At 34.3% G+C, this 20,117-nt stretch overlaps 3 protein-coding genes across 3 annotated transcripts; 1 reads left to right on the top strand and 2 right to left on the bottom strand.

Annotated features, from left to right (window-relative positions):
* Positions 1–307: 307 nt before the first annotated feature.
* On the bottom strand, positions 308–10,295 carry Wdfy2 (WD repeat and FYVE domain containing 2). The gene is made up of 15 exons (XM_080152550.1): positions 10,111–10,295; positions 9,639–9,777; positions 9,244–9,309; positions 8,445–8,541; positions 7,564–7,597; positions 6,860–6,940; positions 6,239–6,406; positions 5,845–5,926; positions 5,388–5,495; positions 3,918–3,986; positions 3,489–3,548; positions 2,981–3,073; positions 2,512–2,614; positions 1,051–1,745; positions 308–552 (listed from the first exon to the last, which is right to left on the bottom strand). The coding sequence occupies exons 1-14, from the start codon at positions 10,205–10,207 to the stop codon at positions 1,722–1,724; spliced, it is 1,221 nt and encodes a 406-aa protein (XP_080008676.1). The 5' UTR covers positions 10,208–10,295; the 3' UTR covers positions 308–552; positions 1,051–1,721.
* Positions 10,296–10,332: 37 nt separating this feature from the next.
* LOC145313238 (aminopeptidase O-like) lies at positions 10,333–12,458 on the bottom strand. Its single transcript, XM_080152549.1, has one exon. The coding sequence runs from the start codon at positions 12,426–12,428 to the stop codon at positions 10,458–10,460; it is 1,971 nt and encodes a 656-aa protein (XP_080008675.1). The 5' UTR covers positions 12,429–12,458; the 3' UTR covers positions 10,333–10,457.
* A 1,705-nt stretch (positions 12,459–14,163) lies between these two features.
* Positions 14,164–19,990, top strand: Duba (Deubiquitinating enzyme A). Its single transcript, XM_080152551.1, has 8 exons — positions 14,164–14,413; positions 15,081–15,722; positions 16,584–16,740; positions 17,250–17,372; positions 17,692–17,852; positions 18,545–18,606; positions 18,802–19,453; positions 19,842–19,990. Exons 1-8 carry the CDS (start codon positions 14,309–14,311, stop codon positions 19,857–19,859), a joined length of 1,920 nt encoding a protein of 639 aa, XP_080008677.1. The 5' UTR covers positions 14,164–14,308; the 3' UTR covers positions 19,860–19,990.
* The last annotated feature ends 127 nt before the right edge of the window (positions 19,991–20,117 follow it).

Genomic DNA, 20,117 nt, shown 5'->3' on the forward strand with positions numbered 1-20,117 from the left:
ACTTCATAGAACCAGTATTGGGGACCTTTTCGTCTGCTAACAAATTGTTTTCTGCTCTTTTGTAGCGACTAGGCTGTGCTAATATTTCCGACTCTATTAGCTGTTATTCAAAAACCCAATTGAAAGTCGGCACAGGGTCCACGGGGTTGAGACATACAGTTATATAACTCCTTCCCCCTCTATTGTTTTACTTTACTTTATTGCTATCATAAAGACAGACAAAGATAATTATAGAGTAGCTTCGCTATCCACAATTAGAAATTCTTCTATTTTACTGGGTCGGTTTGTGCACAAAAAAACTATGATATAAAATTACTTGATGATTTATATTTTGGTTTGAAAACTGTACAATGAAATCATGGGGGTTCAATAATATATCTATCACAATCAAATAAATAAATAAATGGTAAAATGCGTTTTTATTGTATGTATCACATTTATAATTTTACTTTATAATTATTATTATTACAATATCAAATCAGTTTCCCTTTTGAACTAATATAAACATTCAATTTCAGTCATACAGGAGTAATTAAGACTTAAGTTTTGGATCTAGTACAGTTCACGGTAAAATGTTGCTTTAATCAAACCTTTCCTAAAATCTGAAATTTATATAGGCAATTAGTTGCTATTCGACAAAAAATACGAGAATAATCCGATTATGTAAGGTGTTCTTTGTAAGATTTCGTTAACTACAGAATCGATTGAATTCTCTATTTTATGGAAGCTTTACATGGAATGGTTTTGGGCTATTGATTTTTAGATTTGAAACTTGTTTTAAGCTATTTTACAGCACTTCCTACCTAATTGAATAAAAAGCTCCAAGCTGCTATCAGCGCAGCCGCTAGTATGAAATAATGACGCACAAGCAGCGCCTAACTAGCGAAAACAGGCGCAATATAACGGTGTGTTTTATCTGTGCATTTTGAATCTTTACTATTCCAGATTATTTGAATGCCGTTTTTAACGATGTCTCAACAAAACTTTTAGCCTTTTGGCCTGTGAGGTTCCTATTTAACAAGAATATATGAATTCTAGCAATATTTTTACCATGAACTACTTTACACCCAATATTTTAAATACAATAAAATATTATTTTTCCATGAAAGTAAGGAATATCATTTTTTTAGAAATCATATCATAATTTTCCCCTAACTAAAAAATCTTTACTTGGTGTTAAGTTACAACATAGCTTACTTTAAAAAGTTGAATTAATTGACTAGGTACCTAGGTAATATGTCCTAAATAGGAAAGATATATTAGGAAATCAACCAAAGCTCGAAAAAAAATTAAACTCTTAATCCACCAATTTAGATTATGTTTGTACTAATAAATAATTAAATTAAATTAACATTTAGCAAACAATTTTTTAACACGAATTGTGACTAATAAAATCAGATTTTTTTAACATAATGAGAAAACAATGAGACTAAAATATCAATAATTCAAATATTTTTTTTTTAATATAAAGGTAAGTACAAAAAAATTCGACAAATGCTTCTTTATTTGAATTAAAAATATGTTTAACTTTTAACAACAAAAAGATCTTACATAGAAAAATTTGCATTGAAAGACGCGATAAACACGCGGCAATATTATAATTGAGAGTTGGTTAGCTCTATCCTGTACTTGGTGTCTTTCGTTCTTGCTATATACTCTACTCTGGGTCGCATTATTGAGTAGACTTTCTGATGCGGTTTAATATTCTTTGGTTCTAACTCTTAAGGCCCGTTGGCGACATTATTCTGAAAATATTATTCGTCAAATTGATACTTATGTGGTTGCACCCTTAGCCACTAGTCTTTTTTTCCGGGGGGGGGGGGGGGGGGGAGGGTAACGAAGTACCCGTTCATCATGGACCAATGTAATGATGTTTGTGGAACCATCAGTCCAGTCGTTTACGAGATCTTAATGGAAATACATACAGACAGATAGAAAATAGTTAATGTTAGTTTTGACAGGTCAATGGAAGAAATAAAATTTCTTTCCCTAACACATTTTTTATCAAGCCTCTTAACCAAATTTTGTATTTTTTAATTGAGGATGTGAAACTCTCAAAAATAAAACTAAGAAAATCGATCAACGAGACCAACAAAAAACTAACTTACCCAGGGTGGGCATACAAAAAACCCACCCAGGTTTTTTTTAAAAAAACCCAATAAACCCCCATAAAAACCCTTAAAACCCTGGATTTTTAAGGGTTTTTGGGTTGGGTTGGGCTTGGCTTTTTAAAAAAACCCTGGGTTTTTCCCCACCCTGAACTTACCTAATGAAAATCAGTAATATATTTTCGGATCATGGAAATAAAACGAAGTAGCGGGTTTTGTCCTATTTTCACTGCACTTTTTGATAGGTTATTTTAGGTTAAGTTACGTATATGTTAATGATTAATGGTTGCCACGCAGGTTTAAGAAATTGGCCCCGCGAAGAAAAGCTGCTGTGAAAGTACAACGAAACCCACTACTTCGTTTTCTTTCCATGATCCATATTTTCAAGTTAAAGTGAATTGACCTGCAAAGCCTCTTTGATGCTCCAAATTTTGATGAGGTTGTCCTTTCCAACTGTTATCAGATGATCTCGGGTTGGGTCATAATCCATCCAGGTCACCACTTGTCTGTAATTAATAATTTGTTCACAATAAAATAAATTAAATAAAAGAATTGAACAATCATTATTTCATTCAGACCTATTCAACGAGATATGACATACCTAATAAAATAATATTTGCCATAATCTCCTTGACCCAGAAAAAATAAGCAATACCAAGCTAAAACGTATTGTATTTCTACAATTTAATCTATAATACAATGCAAACTAGAACTAGCTTTAATAGCAACAGAGTAAATCTCATTTCCCCAATTTCGTTACTGACGGACAGACATAGTGAATTATAAAGTAGCTTCGATACTAACAGACATACTGTTCAATAGAGTTGCTACGCAACTAAAAGAGAATAATACAAAAAAAATATTTCACTTACTTGGTATCATACATGGTAGCCAAATGAACTTTCTCTTCAGGTTTGACAGCTATAAAACACTCCTCACACACTCGAACTGGGTATTCATGTCCCCTATAATCAAATAAATGATATAGCTGGGTGTTGAAATCCCCTTCCGCACGTCAGTGATCTAAAGGGATAAGACAATAGCCGATAAATAATTGATGTACATCCCCAATGCAATGTTGATACAACTTCTGTAGATTAAAATCAGTGCTTGAAACGTTTGTACACTTAACTTAATGAACCAAACAATCAAAATTCAATAAAAGTCCCAAAGGTTGTTAAGCCAAGGAATAAGAAAGCGTTATTATAAGACTTTGGGGACTAGCGTAATAAACAGCCGAATGTCCCCTCTCTCCCTGTCCCTGCATTGTCCTTAATCTTGCTATATTGTTTATCGAATTTTTTAGAATTGGACTAAACTTAATTCATTTTTCAATAACTGCTCATTTTACCAATGAAGATTGAAAAAAAACCTCTGTACCTGACAGGCAGAACAGTTCGTTTGCTGGAACAATAATCACATATAGCTTTTCCACATCGTCTAAAATAAAATAATTTTCATTAACCTTCTACTTTTTAATCTTAGAATTATCGCATGGTAATATAAACAGGTTTCCGCGGATATTAATATAATTATAAGATCAAAACAACTTTTGTTAGCCCCGATGGGCCAAAGGCCCGAAACTGGTATCAATTTTCATTCTAATATTCGCGGAAACCTGTCAATAATACGATACTATACATGATTTTTTAGTATGGCTGAGAACAGGTTCTAATCCAATGGTTTCGAAGCCTATCGTTGAAAAAAAAATTGCTCTTTCTCCTTTTTGAACATATTAATCGATAGGTTTGTTCTAATCTAATCGGTAGTTTTATAATGTAAGGAGCGTGGCTACTATTAAATTGTTACCTGCAATGGTGCTGCCGCAATCCAACTTGCTTCTGTTCATACATGCTTTTCACATTCCAGAAGAAAGGCCTAAACGAAAATTAAGTAAAATATGTCTTATATTTTTTAAAGTATAAAGTTTAGTCTTGACTACATATATATCCTACCTGTTACATAGTTGACAATTATCAGATTCTATAATCTGGAATTTAGTCATGACTAGACATGTATCCTACCTGTTACATAGTTGACAATTATCAGATTCTATAGACTAGAGTTTAGTCTTGACTAGACATATATCCTACCTGTTACATAGTTGACAATTATCAGATTCTAAAGTTTAGAGTTTTGTCTTGACTAGACATATATCTTACCTGTTACATAGTAGACAATTATCAGATTCTACAGCATGACCCTCAAAAAAGTATTTTTAAGCATCTGCAGCCCTTATTTCTCAATATATTATTAAAAAATGCATATGTCCTTGTTCTCCATAGTATTCCACGTAAGTAGATATAAAAATATTTTTTTTACCTCCATTAACACCGGAGATTTTTAGTGCTAAAGTTTTGAAAAAGTGACTGAGGAAAAAGTAACTTTTAACATGAAACGACTTTTTTAGCAAAATTAAGCTAGAAATCCTTTTATTTTTGTTACTAGCAGAAACTTTATACAAAAATGAAATAAAAAATTTAGTTTTTGAGTAAAAAGCATTTTTTTACACATATTTTTTGAGTCTTTTTAGTTTAATGATATTTTGAAAAACTTACTTATTAGGCAAAATTGTTTAAGATTAAAAAACCAAATAAATCTCTATGAATATAGCAGGAAAATTGTTTTTGTTTCACAATCCTAACTTTAATAACAAAAAAGTTATAAAGAAAATAAAAATAAACATAATGATTTTTTAGTCTAAAAAGCTTAATTTACCCCCTATTAAATTATTGAGATGTCAGAAAAGTAGGCGGAGCAACAGTCATAATTAATCCTTTTCTATAAATAAGGGTTAATAAATAACCTAAAATTTGCAAATAATCAATTCATTCAGTAGTATTTTTTGCCATTAAAAATTTATATTTTTTGGTGGAATAAAAAAGAAATATTTAGTTAACTTGTTTTTCTTTGTGTCTCATTATTCAGTTGCCAGAAAAACATAATATAACCATCCAAAAAATAAGAGAAACAAAAAAAAATTCTTTTTCTCAGTCACTTTTTCAAAACTTTAGCTCTAAAAATCTCCGGTGTTAATGGAGGTAAAAAAAATATTTTTATATCTACTTACGTGGAATACTATGGAGAACAAGGACATATGCATTTTTTAATAATTCATTGAGAAATAAGGGCTGCAGATGCTTAAAAGTACTTTTTTGAGGGTCATGCTGTATAGTCTAGAGTTTTGTCTTGACTAGACATATATCTTACCTTTTACATAGTTGACAATTATCAGATTCTATAATCTGGAGTTTAGTCTTGACTAGACATATATCCTACCTGTTACATAGTTGACAATTATCAGATTCTGACCAGTCTGGAGTTTCTAGCCTGGACTTTGACATGTCCCAACAGATCAACTTTCCATCCTCACCACAGGATATCAATCTGAACAAGGAAGGGTTTGTGAGTCCCATAAAAAAGGATGACAAAATCCGTAAGTAGGAAAACACAGAAAAATCGGGGATGTGGATAAGAAAAAAGTAATACTCCTGGTGAAGGGAGAATCCTTACAAAAATCAGCCGTAAATCTCGAATAGGACCCGAGAAAATCAAATCTCCAATAGTATCACAGACTGACTGGCGGATGGACAGACAAAGTTAATCATAGAGTAACTTTGCTTTTAAAAATATATGATATTACGTTTGTCTCTCATTTTTTATTTGTATTTTTGAAGTATGTAGGTATTTGATTTAACTTAAAAATTAAAATAATGCATCTATGAAAATATCTTACTTGGTATGAATATGACTGAAAACCAGGGAAGTAACTTTCCCTTTGTGACCATGAAGCTCCCAAACGCGGCCTTGTCTGCCACCTGCAAGAGAACGGTTATCATATCTTATTAATTTAATTATGGAAATGTTTTAAAAGGTGTTAGAAGACTTAACTACTTATTCGTATAAATCAACCAATTTTGCTTTTGTCTAAAATGCTAAAGGATTAAGACAAATATGAGCAGCAAATAGAATTCTAACTTTTTGGGTTTCATGCAGTAGCGTGATCTAAGGGATTTAAATTTGAGATTGGGGACTCGGGAGGTTCTTATTTCACCCCCTAATAGTTTCATGCCCTCTAATTTAAAATAAGATATTGTTATGAAAACCTGCGACACAGATTATTTTCTTACCTATGTCCCATACAAAGATGGAATTATCAAAGCTGCCTGAGTACAGCCAGTTCTTGGATCCATCCCACTCTAGTGCACGGATACTGCCAGCCTGACCTTTCAGGGTTGTTATAAACTTGACTCCTGTCACCTCCAGCTTGCATACTGTTATGGAACCACTGTAATCACCTATATTAATTAAATTATTTATGTCATATTGAAGAAAATCAGAAAGAAATACTAAACGACATAAATGTAATTAACAAACCCTAACCTCAAAGCAAGTTTATTGTCATTGGTGAAATTATTAAAAATAGCAATGAGTTTAGACAGGATTTATCTAAATGAAATATGTTTCGATTGCTTTGAGTATGCTGAAGTCAATTCTTAAATTAACACATGAAAAAGTTTGACGGTAACAAGTAATGTATTTTTTATACTTTCAACTCGGCAATTAAAGGATGTCTATAACATAATTGTGGTGAAATTTTTGTTGATCCCCCCCCCCCCCCCCCCCCCCTATTAATGATAGGGGCAATACAAGTAAATATAATGAAGCTAGAGAATATCACATTTTATATTTATAAAAGAAACTATTTTATCATGTTATCAGAGTACCTATTATATAAAACATGTACCTACCTATGAAAGCATACTTAGCATCTTTGTCATATGCTAATGAGGTGCACCAAGCTGAACACATGTATCCACCCAATCTTTTTCCTAAATATAAAGCATTGATACAAATATGTACCTAGCCATATGATTTTGGCCAAAATTAATTGGCAGATGAAAGTTTGCTTTTTTTATTTCCTTAATTCACTTGTCCCTAAATTTTGAAATGTACAATCAGTATTTTGTTTATTTTAAAATGTTTCTACTAGGGTTGGCAATCCGTATCCGAATCCGGAATCCGCCCAATTTTTGGCCAATTTTGGTATCCGGAATCCGTTTTTTAATAGCGGATTCGGATTCTTAATTGGTAGGCTAAAATTAGTGTCTTGAGTTTTTTCTTTCAACTCCCCCAAGGCAAAGATTATCAGGATTATATATAATATCTTTTAAAATCTGGTTCGATTCTCGGAAGTGAAATATAGTGAACACCAAGAACATTAATTTTTAGGACATATGCAGCACTTAAATTTTTATTTTAAAAAATAAGCCTTTTAAAATATTGCTAGAATCCGGAATCCGCGGGAATCCGCCATTTGGACGGATTCTTGTAAGAATCCGAATCCGGTCCAAAAATTTGACGGATTGCCATCCCTAGTTTCTACATAACCTCTATAAAGCACTTAGAGGTACTTGACGTTGATTCTTTATGAAATAGAATAAAAGAGTTTTACCTGTTTGTATGCAATGAAAATGAAAATATTTGTCCCTGTTAAAAAATAATATTCAAATGGTTGGAATAAAACTGGGAACTTGAAAGTAGGTATGGAGTCCCAAAAAATGCAAATTCTCGCGGTAGTACGCCGTCATGCGTTATGTTAGAAGGGTGACACAAATTTTAGATCTCAGTTTTCTCTATTTGTTATACTATTTTTCTCTATAAGATAAAAGCGATGCTTGCAAGATTATTTACTTCAATATAATAAAAAGTTAAATTTTTCTCAAAACGCGAAATCTGAAATTTACGTCACCCTTCCAACGTGACGCATGACCGCGATAATTGGCATTTTCTAGGACTCCATCGGGGGAGTAGGTTAAGTTTCAGGAGGGAGGAGGGGCTATGGTTGTAAAGAATTATTTACAGTCTAATGTCCACTGGTCATAACGAATAGTAGTACTAAAGAAAGTAACAGTTTAGATTAATAATCATTAGGATAAAGGACTGCGCCTTAACAATGAACTTTATATTACTGATTACAAAAGTCCATCTAAAATTTGAGCAGGGGTGTATATTCTGCACAAGATTTATATTTTTTTCACCGGCTACAATTTTTTTTATTCCCCCCCCCCCCCCTAGTTTTTTCTCTCCAAGTAGGGGGGAAAATGAAAAAATATTTAAAGAACTCTATATTTTATTTATTTTATCCCTCATACCACACATTTTTTTAGTTTTTTTCTCCAAGGAGAGGGGGGAGGGGGGAAATGGAAAAAATGTTTTCAGTTTTCTTAATTTTTACATTTTTTTTCCCTCCAACCACTTATTTTAAATTCCCCCCCCCCCTTAGCCGGGGATCCCATGCAGAATATACACCCCTGAATTTGAGTATTATCCTTTCCTGCCACTGGATAGCAGCCAATGGTTTATATGATCCACAACAATGTGTGTCACTCTGGCTGCTTGGTGAGAGTTATACAATCTTTGGCTGTCCATTCTATAAATATTTCAGGATTAATTTTCTCGTCAAACAAAAAGCTAAAGCGGTAGTTGCACGAAGTGCATTTAAACTTGAATTTAGTGAATTGTATATTTTTTAGGTTTAATAGTTTAAACTACATCTATAGGACATATATTTAAAAGAATTTCAATTTTCTACCACGTAGTTTTAAAATATCAAGACTTAAAAATCATATTTTTTATATGTTGTATGTACAACTAAATGGCTGTCATGTTTTTACAAAAACAGCATGTTGACTATTTTGGTGGTACCTAATTAATTGCTATTTATTGTAACACAAAATTATACATGTTAGATGGTATTCTTGTAACATATACATATTACATATGCTTGCAATCAAACTTATTAAAAGCACTTCAAGCAACTATCCCTTTTAAAGAAACTGAATGTGTAGGTTATAATATTAGATCAACCAGATAAATATTTTCAAAGCTTTCATGTATTCAATATGATAGGTTTAAGACTATTTCGCATACGAGATTTCAGGGTGGGGGGGGTCATTTCCCGTCAAGGTGAAATATCCCTGAAAATATAGGTGTTTGGGGTTAACCTCACACATCCATTCCAGAATAAAGCAGCACTTTAAAAAACCTGTGCTATCAAACTTAAAATAGGATTAGATACAAAATTATTTTTTAAACAGTTCATTGTTTTTTTTCGTGTATTTTTGATGACTACCTGTTATAATCTTGTGAAAGGATAAATTCTTCTATTGCTCCAGTTTCCAAACCCACAAATAATTTTCTGAAACATAAAATTTTACAGCTATAGGTATTTATTTAAATAAACCTGTTGGACTTCTTACATAAGGTCTCTATATAACAACAAAAAAGCTTAGGCCTTTCGTTTTTTTCTCCATATAATCTTAACATTCAATAGTATTCTATTACATGTAGAGTAAAACGAAATGGTCTACAATGTTCACGTGACTTTGGTATTTGTCTGTCAAGTTTTGGGCTAATTTTTGAGATGACGGGTCAATCCCATAAGAAAAATATTATTGAGAATCTATAACCTAGATTCTTATGGCGGTGTCACTACAAATCTAAATAGCAGTTCTACTTTTTACCAACCTGTTACTGTGGTTGTAATTAAGTGCTGTGGCCGCCGCTCCCATGTAATGACAAATACTTGGCCAGAACTGACCGCTGTCTCGCAGCTGCCACACACGCACTGAGCGGTCAGCACTCACCGAAATTACTCCATCTTCACCTGAAATTTAATGAATTACTAAACAAAAAAAAGGAATTTTAACTCATTTTTAAACTAAAACACCCAATCTATTTTAGCCTTCTTTTAAGTATAAATCATCCACTTTAAACTTATTTTGTCTGTCAGTCTGTCTGGCTGTAATACTCTAGAGGATATAATAATTCTTTGTGTTTTTTCTTAGTTGTTATTACAGATATATTGTTGATTTTTTGTGAATATTCAAATGACCAATGAGCAACTACTCGTTAACTTATTATGTTGTCATCCGGTTGTCTTCATACTCTTTGATACCATTCCTTCTAATATTACTCTACTTCAATGTCTATTAATTACCTGGTATGATAACTGCTGCATTTATTTCATTAGTAGAGCCCTCAAGTTTATGTAGTAAACTTGGTTTACAGGGTGACGTGGGACTAGAATTCTCCATTTTTATTTCCAATTGCACAGAAAGTTTTATCTTTAATAATTTGTGTCTTTTTTCCAATACTCAGTTCATTGTATTTTCGGTGGTTTAAATATCTGAAATGAGTAGTAAAGGTAATTATAAAAAAACCACATAAATAATATTCAGAAAATAAAATTTAAATATAAAATAAGTCTACCCCTCCCACGACCTTATAGAGAGGAATATGACCTTAAATGCAAGAGTTGCAGCCCATAATTATTTTTTTTTAAGGCTAGGATGCTTCATGTTGATACTGTAGTAAAACAGCTTTCATATCTGGGTCCAGATTTCCTTCAACCAATGAGATTATTTCAGCCGCCATCTTGGATAAAACAGCTGATCTACTCGCCAACATTTCTGAATAAAGGTAGACCCCCATAGACTGATGGTTTAACAAAAAACTTTTTAAATCCTGATAAAAAAGTTTTGTTCTATTGTTAATGATTAACTCGCACCAAACATGACAAATATCAGGATTAGTCTGAATGAACATGTCATATTTTCTTTTCAGAATTTGCATAACTTTGGCCGGAATACTTTCCTGGAGAAGTAATTCAAACAGGATGAGAACTTGCTCTGTCCAGACCAGATCTGTTATTATCACATTCTGCCTATATTTTCTAGCTTCTTTGGATAGTTTAACAATTTCGTTTTTAGCAACAATAATTTGCTTAAATGTTTCTGTATTTTCACATTTATGAACCTGGACTATTGTGGTCAGAGCAAAGGGTAAACCAGCAGAGTTCAGCCAAGACTGTATGATACTTTCTGAATTTTCATTCACTGCAACTGCTTGATATTCCTGAAAAAACATGGAGATGAAACATGTTGAATCAACCAGATCTCCTTTATATTTCAAAAAATATTTTCTTATCAGTTCTAGAAATCTTTTTTCGCCAATGAACTCCATGAGATAATGAAGCAGAAAGAAACCTTTAAGATAATGTGACTGTGACAGACCAGCCTCAGAGTTGAGACCATGCTTCACAAACAATGTTTCATTTTCATCCTTAAGCTTCTCGCCCTTCATAGGCCTTAATTTTTGAAGATCTTGATTAAAATGTTCAACCTCAGAACACAACGTCTTGTACTTCACATAGGCTCGTAGCTTTAACAATTCTGGATTAGTATTTACTCCAAGTAATTTCAAAGCTTCTTGATGTACAAAGTCCTCCAAAAATGTGGCAAATCCTTCTGAAAGCCAAACTTCGGACCAGTCCTTAGCTCCCACAAGAATACCAAACCAAGAGTGGCAAACTTCATGAGATATTTTCACCAAGAAAGTTAAATCTCCAAGAAAAACTGTGGGGGACAGGAAAATAAGGTTTGGTGAGGCCAGACCTAGGCCAGAATAATATTGTGACACAATCACTATGTCAAGCTTTGGTAGTGGATAAGGACCTAGAATGCTGATGGCAGCCTGCAGAGATGCACTGATGTACTGCTTCATGATTGAGGTGACACGTTCCACATCAGACTGACAACCTATTAGTCTAACTGGAATGTCAGTCCCTCCAGGAGATTGTAGGTCCACCACAGTGTAGTTACCAATTGCCACGGCAAAGGTCGACATTGGTAATAACATTTCTGTTCTAAATTTGTACTTTATGTACGTATCTGTATTCTCAATTTCGGCATCAGAATCACCTGTTGTAAAAACTCTATAGTTACTGGTTGCTGGAAGGGCTAATGTAAAATTCCAGGTAGACATGGAACCAGGAACATCCTGGCAGGGGAACAATCCTCTATTATTGATAGCAGCTGCTGGTGTGTAGGCACACATGTGTCCATCTCTATCAAGCCTCCAGTGAAGAGATCTTGTATGCGGAAGAGTTGAATAATGAATCTCTACAACATAATCACACCTCCCTTCCACACTTTCTGCAGGTAACTTGATAAAAACAGCCCATTCTGTTTGAGTAAATTCTAAAGACACAAACTCCTGATTATTTTGAAGACTTTGTTGATAAACTTTGAATATTTTGATGTCGCAACAGTCTAGAATAATTTCTTGACAATTTTTCATAACTGATATTTTAATCTCTACTTTTCCAGACAAAGTTTTCTTAACAATATCACAAATAAGGCTAATACTATAATGATGAGCAGTAACTGCGGCAGTATTGGACATCAGAGGAAGATCATTCTGGTCACCAGGAGCATCTGTTTCATTCTGGTCACCAGGAGCGCGCATATGTTCCATTCTGGTCACCAGAAGCTTCTATTTCGTTCTGGTCACCAGGAGATTCTGTTTCATTCTGGTTACCAGGAGCATCTGTTTCATTCTGGTCACCAGGAGCTTCTGTTTCATTCTGGTCACCAGGATCTTTGTTTTCATTAATGTCACTAGTAGCTACTTTTTGATTCTGGTCACCAGAATCTTCTTCTTGATTCTGGTCACCAGGAGTTTCTTTTTCATTATGATCACTTATAGCTTTTTGTGCTACATTTTTAGTAAAACATTCTTTTGTTTTGGCATCACTGCTTTTAATGTTCTCATTAATATTAAACCTCATTTTTTCAGCTTACACATCTAAAACATTACTTTTTAACTGACTTGTCTATAGTATAGGTTGATGTTGTCAATAATTGAAGAAATATATACCTACATTATCTGTTTTAATTTATGGTGATTATATGTTCATCTATTATACTTGAAAATAAGTCATTTAACTGAGTTTACGAAAGGTCCGACATTTATTGTATTTCAAAAGGTTATAACGCAGTTATCAAGTTTTAATAAGTAATAATGAATTTAGCATGAATTTGAAGTTAAGAATAACATTTTTAAACAGTTCTTAAAATTCAATAATTTAACTTTTCCAAATATTTGATTTGTCACATATTTTAAACAATAAAGTGGGAGTTAGAAAAAAGCCTTACAACAACTTTTTTCTTTCGTGGTGAGTGCAGCAAATAATAAATATTTCTTAATCAGCTGATTCCAAACAAAACAAGTAGACAAGGAGCTGCCTTACACATATAGGGGAAGGATATATCCAATAAGGTTCTGAATCCGCTTAGTGGCCGCTGGAATAAAACCGGTTCTGAGCCACACTTCCAGCTAATATCATATCATTGTGCAGAGAATTTAACGTGAAAATAATAAAAGATTTCATACCTTTATTACTATCCCGGGCCTTGGACCCCTCAGGGCCATTAAAACTGTCATTCTTTATTTTGCTATCCGCGGAAAGTAGTCTATAGTACGATGGAAGAAAAAAATTAGGAAAGGGTGAAGTTGATAGCAGACGAATGGATAGCAAAAGAAAAAGGGAAAGGTTACAGACCAGGAAAAAGGGGAGTAAAAAACAGGGAAGTTGGGGTAAATATTAGAGGAGAGGATGTTTATACCGGACATTTTCTTCTTAAACATTTTTAAACATATGCCTTGATAGGTTTATAATTTTTTTTTCTAAATGAGAAAAACATTAAATCATTGAGTACTTTGCAAGTTTAAGAATGCAACTAGAGACCCCCTCCCACTCTAAAAAATAAAACTTCAATGCAAAAAATAGAGTAAGAAAAAACTTATAATTAGAAGGTAAAACCATTGAATGCCCACAAGTAAGATAATATGTATTACGGGGAGTATTTTTGTAAGGTAAAATCTCACTTTGATGATGCTTAAAATTAATGATATTTTAAAAATGAACCTATGGCTATAATTCCATTTTTTCTCTTGACATATTTTCCCAAAATAAATTTAGTTTATAAAATTGCCGCTGTATTAGAATTGTCGCTAGTTTCCTTCATGTCACCCATATATAGTTTTTAAGGTTGCCAAATTTAAAGTTAAAGATACCCATATTTTTAATTTATATTTTAAAATTTCATTAAGTTTTGATTTAAATCCCTAAAAGAGCACAAAAATAAACTTTTTGAATTTAAACAAAAATTTTACAACATATGTATTGGTCCGTTACGGCAACCTCGATATTTACTACGTAATTTATCCTTTAACAAGCAAAATGGCAGGACCCAGCCCTGTCTTCAATTAGACACATTTTCTGCCTTATGTTTGGTTAAGTGAAACCTTTTAGATAATTAAAAGACAGTCTGTGAACTAGATACGATTAGAAAATGACAATTTTGCCCAAGAAAAAGCCCCCCGGAGGGTCTAAAAATGAGACAGAAAGTGTGGAGGGGGGTGGTGGCGGATATCAACTTGGGATACCAAATAATCAGGTTATTTTCTATCTATCCTTACTTTTTCTTACATAATCATTACTAGAATAGCATAAATTTTAATATTTTACAAGAAAATTGTGTAGTTTATTGATGAAAAATACAAAGTTCTTTGTTTAAAATATCCATGATTGATCATAATTTTTGGCAATCAGCTGATAATGCAGTGTGTGTGTGTATATATGTGTGTGTGTGTGTCTATATGTGTGTGTGTGTCTTTATGTGTGTGTGTGTGCGTGTAGGTTGAACTTTTGATGTCGTATTCTACAAAAAACATGCTTTTTATTTATAAATACTAGGGACTAAATAATCAAAAAGTAAGAACAATATTAAAAGTAATAAAATATTTTATGTAGCGCAGCTTCAATAACTATAGGATCCTCTGTCTTTGATAAACAAATATGAGAATTTCTCAGCTGCTCTGAAAGATGAAAGTCTGATTTATTTGTATTTTCCCCTGATAATGGCAAACTCCTTTTACATCTTATCTTGTCTTAGATTAACTGCTTTACAGCTTAATTTTATCAACGATAGCTCCCCAACCCCTTTTTGTGTTTTCCCCTAATATAACAAGCATATGGATGATACTTTGGGAAGCTTTTTAAGATAAAGTTTAAATAGCAAAACACAAATCAAAATACACATTATAAAATAATTTTATTTTCAGGGAAGCGAGGAATTACTGTTTGTAGCGGGAAATGTCTCACCAGACGCGAGGTGGGGCGTTGTGCGAGGGGAAAGTCGGCCCCCTTCGACCTCGCCATCCCACTGGTCGAGCTCAGGCTCCCCGCCCCACTGGTCAAGTTCGGCTAGTTCCGTTGTTTCACGGGAGGAAAAGCGCCATTCCTCCTCTCCCTTACACCCACACCATGAAGATTCCTTAGACGCGCCGCCGGCCGCCAAACGATCTCGCCAATCGCACAATCGCGGGCTGAGCAATGTGGTGGTCGGACGGCATCAGAGCGGCAGTTGTCGCAACAAGCCGTACAGCATGACATCGGCGGCTAGTGTAGTGAACGTGCCTTCATGTAGTTCGCCGCGGGTCACACAAAGCCCGCCGCCCCATTCGTCGGCGGAAGACGAGACCGGTTACAACTCTGAGGATGAATATTCGCATATTGGCGTTAATTTGACTGAGGAAGAATGGAGTGAAAAGGACCGGCGGTTTGAACGGATTATGAGACGCCAGGGTTATTTGATAAAAAAGATGGGCGAAGACGGGGCTTGTCTGTTTAGGGCTGTGGCTGATCAGCTGTTTGGTGACGAGGATATGCATAGATGTGTGAGAGCTCAGTGCATGGATTATGTGGTAGGTTTAATTATCAAAACAAACATTTAGTTTAAATTAAGGGGGGGGGGGATAAAATGTGGTGACTCGGGCCACGACATACCAGCAATTTTATTTTGGATGCTACACCCTTAGTTTTAGAGATAATTGGGTAAAATCTTTTGGGCTGGGTCACTAATAACCCTAAGTTTTGGTATCTTTCAAAAAAAAAAAAAAAAACGGCGGCGGGACCGCCGTTTTCCGCCGCCACCAAAATTTTTTTTTTTATTGCATTTCTCGCCGAATTAGGCAATTTGGAATCATTTGAGACCATGTTATTTTTTTCAAAAAGTTTTTCCCTTATTTTGTTCCAATATCTTCAAAAGCACAGGAGTACTGAATTTAAGATATACCTTGATAAACGAGAATTTGAAGAAAATGACTAAGTCCCCCCGCAGGGATGCTTGTAAGGGGAAAATTTTTTGTAAAAAAATAACATGGTCAAATGATTCCAAATTGTCTAATTCGGCGAGAAATGCAATAAAAAATTTTTTTTGGTGGCGGCGGAAAACGGCGGCGGGAGCGGCGGTGTAGCATCCAAAATAAAATTGCTGGTATGTCGTGGCCCGAGTCACCACATTTTACCCCCCCCCCCCCCCCCTTTCATATTTGATATACCCAACAAATTCTTAATCAAAAGGTATATTAAGTATATTTTGAAACACTCTATAAAGCAATATTTCGAATTATATTATTTCTTGACACTTGACAGTTAGGTGTATTTGAATTTTAGTGTTCTTTGGGCTGTTTTCATATTATTAGAAACTTGGATTAATAGATCGATGTAATGATCCCCTTGCCCCTCCCCCTCTGCTTATGATATTAAATTTGTTTAAATTGTAGGAGAGCAACCGAGATTATTTTGAACAATATGTGACTGAACCCTTTGAAGAATACGTGACAAGAAAAAGATTTTACCAAGTTCACGGCAACCATCTGGAAATTCAAGCAATGTCGGAGCTTTACAATAGACCTATTCATATTTATTGTTATAGTTCAGGTACCTATAGTTTTGAATTGTTAGCGCAATCACTCTATAGCTGCGGTGTTTTCATTGTACGTTCGATTAATGCTGCTTACAAATTAGGTTGTACTTACATTTTAAGGACTTGAGTATAGGGATGCTTCGCTTATAACATTGTACTTTTCAGATAAATCAGATAATTATATTGAATAAAAAATTGTTGCTATTATTAAGTATTAATGTTTTAAATGTACGTACGGACATTCTGGTAAATACTATAGAATTGCTACGTTTTCTAAATCGTAATTAAATATAACAGGATTCACCATTCAGAGTTTTAAAATCAATGGGACAATTTTAACATGCCTAAATTAATAGCTACCCGTTTCCTACCCTAATATTGAAAAGCTTCGCTTATCAAAATGAAATTCTTGAATTGTAGCTAAATTATGTTGTCTTAACAGCTTATAAAAAATTAAAGTTAATTTTTTTACAAGTTTAAATGAGTACATATAAGATTAGATTACATTTCAATTTTATTTCAGAGCCAATCAATATCTTCCAATGTGTATCACGTAACAACCATGAGATTGCAGTGCCTCTACGACTCTCTTACCAACGAGGAATACATTACAATAGCATAGTGGATCCTAATAATACTTCTATAGGTAAGTAATATTTGTCATGTGTTGTTATATAGTAAAGAATACAATCATAGGATTAGGAAGTTAAGAAAGGGGCTTGGTTTAAGTATCACGTCGTAGATTCTAATGGATAAATTTCAGTAGATATCAGTCTGTAATTCAAATATGAGCAATCTGACATTATGTCATATTTTAATCCACACTAATCAATTGAACTGAATTTATTTACTGTTGATAGTATAGTAGTCCCCTTTACTGTCAGGGGTAAGGGTTTTAAATTAACGAATTAATTGAGCATACTACCTTCTCACTCACTGAAAGAATAATAAATATTATATTTTAGGTGTCGGCCTTGGCCTACCAGGTTTGAAGCCCGGCTTAAACAAGACTGACTTGTTGAGTTTACTCTCGAAAAATGACAATAACTTAACAGAAAAACAAATGCTGGAGGACAAAATTAAATTTACAGATTGGGAGGCGACTAATGAGGCCATTGAGGAGCATGTAAGTATATTTAATGATCAATAGTTCGTTGGATAGGAACATCTTATAGTCATTAATAGGGATGGCAATCCGTTAAATTTTTGGACCGGATTCGGATTCTTACAAGAATCCGTCCAAAAAATTCCCGCGGATTCCGGATTCTTATTTTTGGCGGATTCGGATTCCGGATTCTAGCAATATTTTAAAAGTTTTTTTTTTAATTTGAAAAATTTAAGTGCTACATATGTCCTAAAAATTAATGTTCTTGGCATTTTCTATAGTTCACTTCCGAAAATCGAACCAGATTTTAAAAGATTTTATATATAATGATGATAATCTTTGCCTTCAAAAAAGGGGAGTTGAAACAGTTGAATAGACGCCTAATACTCAAGACGCTATTTTTAGCCTACCAATTAAGAATCCGAATCCGCTATTAAAAAAACGGATTTCGGATTCCAAAATTTACCGAAAATTGGGCGGATTCGGATACGGATTGCCAACCCTAGTCATTAATGATTCACTAATTATAATACCTAATTCTATACTGTAATTTTGGCTAAACTGTTTGAGGATTAAATGTTTTCAAGTGTTTTCATGATAGAGTAGCGGCTCATGTCATTTAAAAGTCAAGGTAACCCTACTATTAGGTTTCATTCCACTTTGTTCCACTTTTTGTAAATGATTTAGGATTTATTAACGCTGATTTTTTTTAGGTTGCAAGAGAAAGTTATATGCTTTGGATTCAAGACCAAGAGAGAAAAACCAAAAATTCTAGGTAGGAAAACTATTAGTCTTATTTCTTAATTCACCTTATTTTTATTATACATTTCAATTTTCATTTAGGTATCATTAACATTTTTTTTGTTAAATACAAATAATAAAGGGTTGAACTAATAGTTATGCCCTTATTAAAAGAATTATTAAGATAGTATTTTAAAATTGATTATCACTAAACATTTTAAAATTGCAGAGGACCTGGTTGCGCCCCTAGTCAACTCTCGCCACGTGGTGCCTCAGGAACATCCTGCTCCAAACCTTCCTCTCCGCGCCCGCTGGGCGCAACCTCGCCCCGACCTGTCGGGGCTCCGTCACCTCGGCCACTCGGTGCTTCCTCCCCCAGGCCGTTGCAAGCCACCTCACCTCGGCCCCTGGCGGCAACATCTCCCCGCCCCCAAGCCTCATCAACCGGTGCCTCGTCCCCTGTACATCATCTAGGCTGTAATAGTAACAATAATTCTGGAAGTACTTCTAGACCGCAGACTCGTGCCGCAACTGCCTCTCCGCGACCGGTATTGAGCGGTCAAGTGTCACCCAAAGCAGGATGCTCCAGTCAACACGACAGCGGCGCGAGTCCTAAACCTGGCAGCAGTCGGGATGAATGCGAGGCTGGGTGTAGCAGTCGAATACCGTCGACAGCTACAAGCAGTAGTAGCAGTAGCGTTAATCACGGCCTTGGACCTGGCTTTCAGCTGCGAGAGACTGCATCATATCTGAATGGGTTGCCAGTAGAGATGTTTGGGTTCGACGACCTGGACGGTGATAGTATTCTGAGACGGGTGATGCTCGAGTCTCAGCAAGAATACCTCAATTCCCTGAAGCGAAAAGCACAAGACAAAGACAAGGTAGATTTTAAGGTTTTGCTTTATATTATGAACTAGTGGCAAGGCCCCTAAAAGCCTCTAGGGATACTTCTAGTTTTATAAAGAAAAAGGAAGATTTTTTTACCTAGAGCTATAAGAGAACCATAACGGTCCAGCGATTAGAGAAATCCTTCGCTAAGAGAAAAAAAAGCACATGTTACTTTGTATAAAAGGATTCTCATTTAGAACTTTAATTAAAGAATTATATATATTCATATACTTAGCAATGATAACATCCTTCCCCTACTCTTAGATAAATTGGAAATAGAGGCTGGCTATTTTTATAATGCCTAACCTTGCAGGGCTACCCAGTAGCCAATTTAACTGAGCCTAATATGTTAATTTATTATCTATTTAAATATTATTATAGACGGATGGAAAGTCCTAAAACCTGTATGTATTGTACAGCCCACTCCAAGCCACAAATCTCATCTAGATGCCACAAAAATGAAACCTAAAGATGCTGCAGCCAACCGCCTCTCCTGTTATTCCAAAATTAGTGAAAATAAAAAAATAAAACAATTTTTTTTCAGTTGGGCAGATTAATATATTTCTTCTTTCTTAAAAAAGCATTCGAGCTTTATCCATTTATTTATTAAAACAGATAAACATTAAAATATACAATTAATAGCGGCTTCCCCCCTAG

This window comes from Acartia tonsa, chromosome 3 (assembly GCF_053477335.1).
Source record: "Acartia tonsa isolate MP-2025a chromosome 3, ASM5347733v1, whole genome shotgun sequence".
Taxonomy (NCBI): Eukaryota; Metazoa; Arthropoda; class Copepoda; order Calanoida; family Acartiidae; genus Acartia; species Acartia tonsa.

Excerpts from the sequence above, each read along its gene's own strand:
- LOC145313238 (XM_080152549.1), bottom strand. The coding sequence starts at position 12,428 with ATGGAACATATGCGCGCTCCTGGTGACCAGAATGAAACAGATGCTCCT.
- Duba (XM_080152551.1), top strand. The coding sequence starts at position 14,309 with ATGACAATTTTGCCCAAGAAAAAGCCCCCCGGAGGGTCTAAAAATGAG. Across the intron at positions 17,853-18,544 it reads ATGAGGCCATTGAGGAGCAT|GTTGCAAGAGAAAGTTATAT; the intron begins GTAAGTATATTT and ends GATTTTTTTTAG. Across the intron at positions 18,607-18,801 it reads AGAAAAACCAAAAATTCTAG|AGGACCTGGTTGCGCCCCTA; the intron begins GTAGGAAAACTA and ends TTAAAATTGCAG.
- Wdfy2 (XM_080152550.1), bottom strand. The coding sequence starts at position 10,207 with ATGGAGAATTCTAGTCCCACGTCACCCTGTAAACCAAGTTTACTACAT. Across the intron at positions 7,598-8,444 it reads GGCTGCTATCCAGTGGCAGG|GACAAATATTTTCATTTTCA; the intron begins AAAGGATAATAC and ends TTTTTTAACAGG. Across the intron at positions 3,987-5,387 it reads AATTGTCAACTATGTAACAG|GCCTTTCTTCTGGAATGTGA; the intron begins GTAGGATATATG and ends ATTTTCGTTTAG.